Source organism: Pterocles gutturalis, unplaced genomic scaffold (assembly GCF_000699245.1).
Source record: "Pterocles gutturalis isolate BGI_N339 unplaced genomic scaffold, ASM69924v1 scaffold6730, whole genome shotgun sequence".
In the NCBI taxonomy this organism is placed as follows: domain Eukaryota; kingdom Metazoa; phylum Chordata; class Aves; order Pterocliformes; family Pteroclidae; genus Pterocles; species Pterocles gutturalis.
In genome coordinates, this window is record NW_010145776.1 from 95585 (window position 1) to 99001 (window position 3417).

Genomic DNA, 3417 nt, shown 5'->3' on the forward strand with positions numbered 1-3417 from the left:
ACAAAGTCAACCACTTACCACTGGCGTTGTGGATTTCTTGCACTGCCTCCCAAAAAAGAGAATGATATAAAATAAATTAACTACCCATCTTCCTACTCTTTTTTGCCTTTCCAATCATTATGAAGACAGACTCTTAGTATTTCCTTTCCTATTGTTCTTCAAAGAACTTTGACAGAACTACATTCATTTTTTCCTTCTCACAATGTAACATAATACACATCAAGTTGGATTGGAGAAAGAGAATCAGATTTCAATTACATGAGAAACTGATATCTGCATATTTGATAGGCTTCACAGATTTTCTCAAAAGCATTAAGATAAACAACACTGCATTTTTTGATCTAAAAATCTGGAAAACAGAGATACTACATCTGTAATAATGCTGACACAGTTACATAAATGTAAATACATCTGACTATCTTGACTTGAGACTGAACTAAGAAAACAAACATTCTAAATTAGTATTTTAAATCATTAATTGATTGTTTTATTTTCATAAAGTTGGGTTTTGACCTTGCATGCGATTACCTTGGACTATACGAAAGTCACTAAAAACTCAGCACCACTTATGAAACTCACTTCATACGGCAGAATATTTTCTGAATACTTACATTATAGTATTTTCTGATGTAACGTCTAATATCCAGCAGTAATTTGTTGTTCATTTGAATCACATAGTTGAAAGGAGGCTCTTCACATTCAGTCTTACTGCACCTTTGCAAGCTGTGTTCAATAAATCGCCCCTGAAAACAGAAGTGTAAAAACAGCATGCATCATGACAACAGATGATGGTAGCAGAAGTTATCACAGGAGCCTAGACATAATACATATTTTTTTAGAAACAATACTCTTAAAGGGCCTCTAACATCTAGGCCTTCTTTCTTCCCATCACAGCTGGCATCATCCATATAAACACTTCTCTGACCTACAGTTTTCTCATCCTCTTCTTATGAAAGGTCTTTTGTAAAACATGCTTCTTCACCCGCTACAAAGTTAATCGTTCCAAAAATTATGTTGAGTAAAAAAAAAAATTAATCTATGGACAAATCACGCTCCCCCCATCAGCCCGTAAACAACACGGGTTTGTTGTTTTATCAGGAACACCAAAGTTCTGCCTGAAGCCACTGATCAGTACCAACATTATAGATATCAACTATGAAATTACCAACAGGGCTGTAGAGACAAACCTTGTTAAACAAGAACGACATGATCATCATCTATTTTCTCCAAGTGCAAAGAACAGGTCTAACAGTTTTATACCATCTCATTCCCCTTACTTTCAAAACCTTCTGAACACCTGACATTAAAACTTCAGAACCCTGAAGTGATGCATGAACAGGCAAAATTAAGTAGGTAGAATTCTGATTAAAATAAAAACAACCTGGTAGGCTGGACAGTGATACAATTTTTAGAAAATTTTCTTTCCAGGTAAGACTTGCTTTTGTGAGCCATCTTGGCTAAACTCCCACCCACAACACCAAATAATTCCAGGTGGAAGAGAGGGGATTTTTTGTTTGGTTCAGGGGTTTCTTTTCTTCTTTGGTGGTTTGGGGTTTCTTTTTTCTGCGGGGCTTGGGGTTTTTTTTGAGTTTGCATCCACTTCTCTCCAGTTAGCCCATCTGCAAGTTGTCAAGACTACATGCAATTAACTATCCTATTTACAGCTGTAATGAACAAAAGTCAAGGATCCACAAAGTATCACTCCATTTGTGCATCTCCTCCTCTTACTTGCTTCCAAAGGCTGCTTTATTTTCATTTTAAAAAATGCAAAACATCTGCTGTTTGTCCAAATTAACTTAAAATAATTACTTTTAATTTAGATAAAAGATTTATTTGCTTTCAGTTTCAAGGTTTTCACTACTCTGAAGCTCACTAATTTGCCAACGACTAATACGTACATAACATTGCTGTAAATACTTGGCCTTATTTCAAGTAGTGATCCAAGGTCAACGATACATTTTTTGGCAGAACTTCTCAACAAGAATGTACCCCTATGACTTTTTATGTTCAATACACAAAGACAGAGGAAAGATAACAGAAAAACCTTACTGTCAAGAAGGGAGGTGGAATGTAGCAATATAAACACAAGTTACAAAAACATTTTGTTCCAATTAATATGATTTAGGATAAGAAATTGCCATTGCCATACGAAAGATTCATTACATAGAGAACTGGAAGTTACTAAGGTGTTAAGATAAGGGTTCCTTAAAAAGTTACAACAATCATCCAGGACTGAGGGCAAACAGATTAATGAAGCCAGATAATCTCACATGTTCTGCTAGACGACACAGATGAAATGCAAAAATGGGAAAAATATTTCGGCACTATCCTATCAGCAAATTTCTGTTCCAAGTCTTTAAATAGCAGGACTCAAACAATATGGTACCTTCTCCTACATCATCTGAATCCCATCTGAAAAGCTATTCTCTCTACGAGTATTTTTCTCCCTCACCGATTAACAGAAATGAAACAGAAAAAAAACTAACCGAACCATCAAAGACACTGTCATAAATATTTTCTGTTCCGCATTTGAGGCAGCAAAACTTGAATCTTTCACAATCCCTATATTTCTCCTCATCAGTGAGCTGAGCTCGGCCACCAACCAAGGCATCATTTTCCTCATCTTTATGGTAACAGTGATGGACTCTGAATTGGGAGGGATCCAGTCCTATTAATAAGAAACAAAAATTTCAAAAGACTAAGAGGTCAACCATGCAAGTAGACTGATTTTTCATATGCTTGGTGAAGCAGATTCAAAAGAAAGTTACAAAATGGAAATTCAGAAGCTGAAAATCTCTCCTTAGCAAAACATCCTCTATAAAACATAGATACATTTTACCATTTTTAACCACGAATAAAGGTTCATGAAACATGAATAGATCTTCTTACTTATCTTCTTACGCAAGATTGCTTTATAAATAAAACAAGCACACTGCATTATCATGGGAGCATGCAACAGAACATTTTGTTTCTGAGGAAATCACTCCTAACGGATGGCTTTATTGTTATTTTCTTCTTAAGTTACATTGAAAATATTTCAATAAAAATGTGCATCATTATTAAGAAACAGTCTTTAAATCAAAATGGCACCATTAAAACTGAAAACAGAGAATAATAACCCCATTAAAGAAACACGGGTGCACTGCTATTACCAACTCCTTCAAGTCCGTACACAACTGCCAACTCTGATTTCAATGCAGTGGTCGATTTCATTTTGGCTCAGTGGTTAACAGCATGTAGGTTTCAATCTAATGCAGTGGTTAAAATTCAGCAGCAGCATTTAAAACGGCAGCAGTGGAGACAAAATGCTTTATTTTTGATTGCCAGAACTCAAGATTTTAAACAAATAAATACACAAAAGAGATCCTAAAAATACTGATTCAATCACAAATAAGTAAATAAGCAAGCAAGCACAAA

The 3417-nt window shown here is 35.2% G+C and overlaps 1 protein-coding gene across 1 annotated transcript in view; it reads right to left on the reverse strand.

Moving 5' to 3' along the window:
• The window catches only part of LOC104470530 (DNA polymerase alpha catalytic subunit-like), a gene marked incomplete at its 3' end in the record, with an annotated part of 67874 nt that extends 64661 nt beyond the window's left edge, over positions 1-3213 (reverse strand). The window contains exons 1-3 of the mRNA XM_010085489.1: positions 3153-3213; positions 2487-2668; positions 612-743 (exon numbers count right to left, since the gene is read on the reverse strand). Coding sequence (XP_010083791.1) covers positions 612-743; positions 2487-2668; positions 3153-3213 — 375 coding nt within the window. The remainder of the gene's footprint in view (positions 1-611; positions 744-2486; positions 2669-3152) is intronic.
• Positions 3214-3417: the final 204 nt, after the last annotated feature.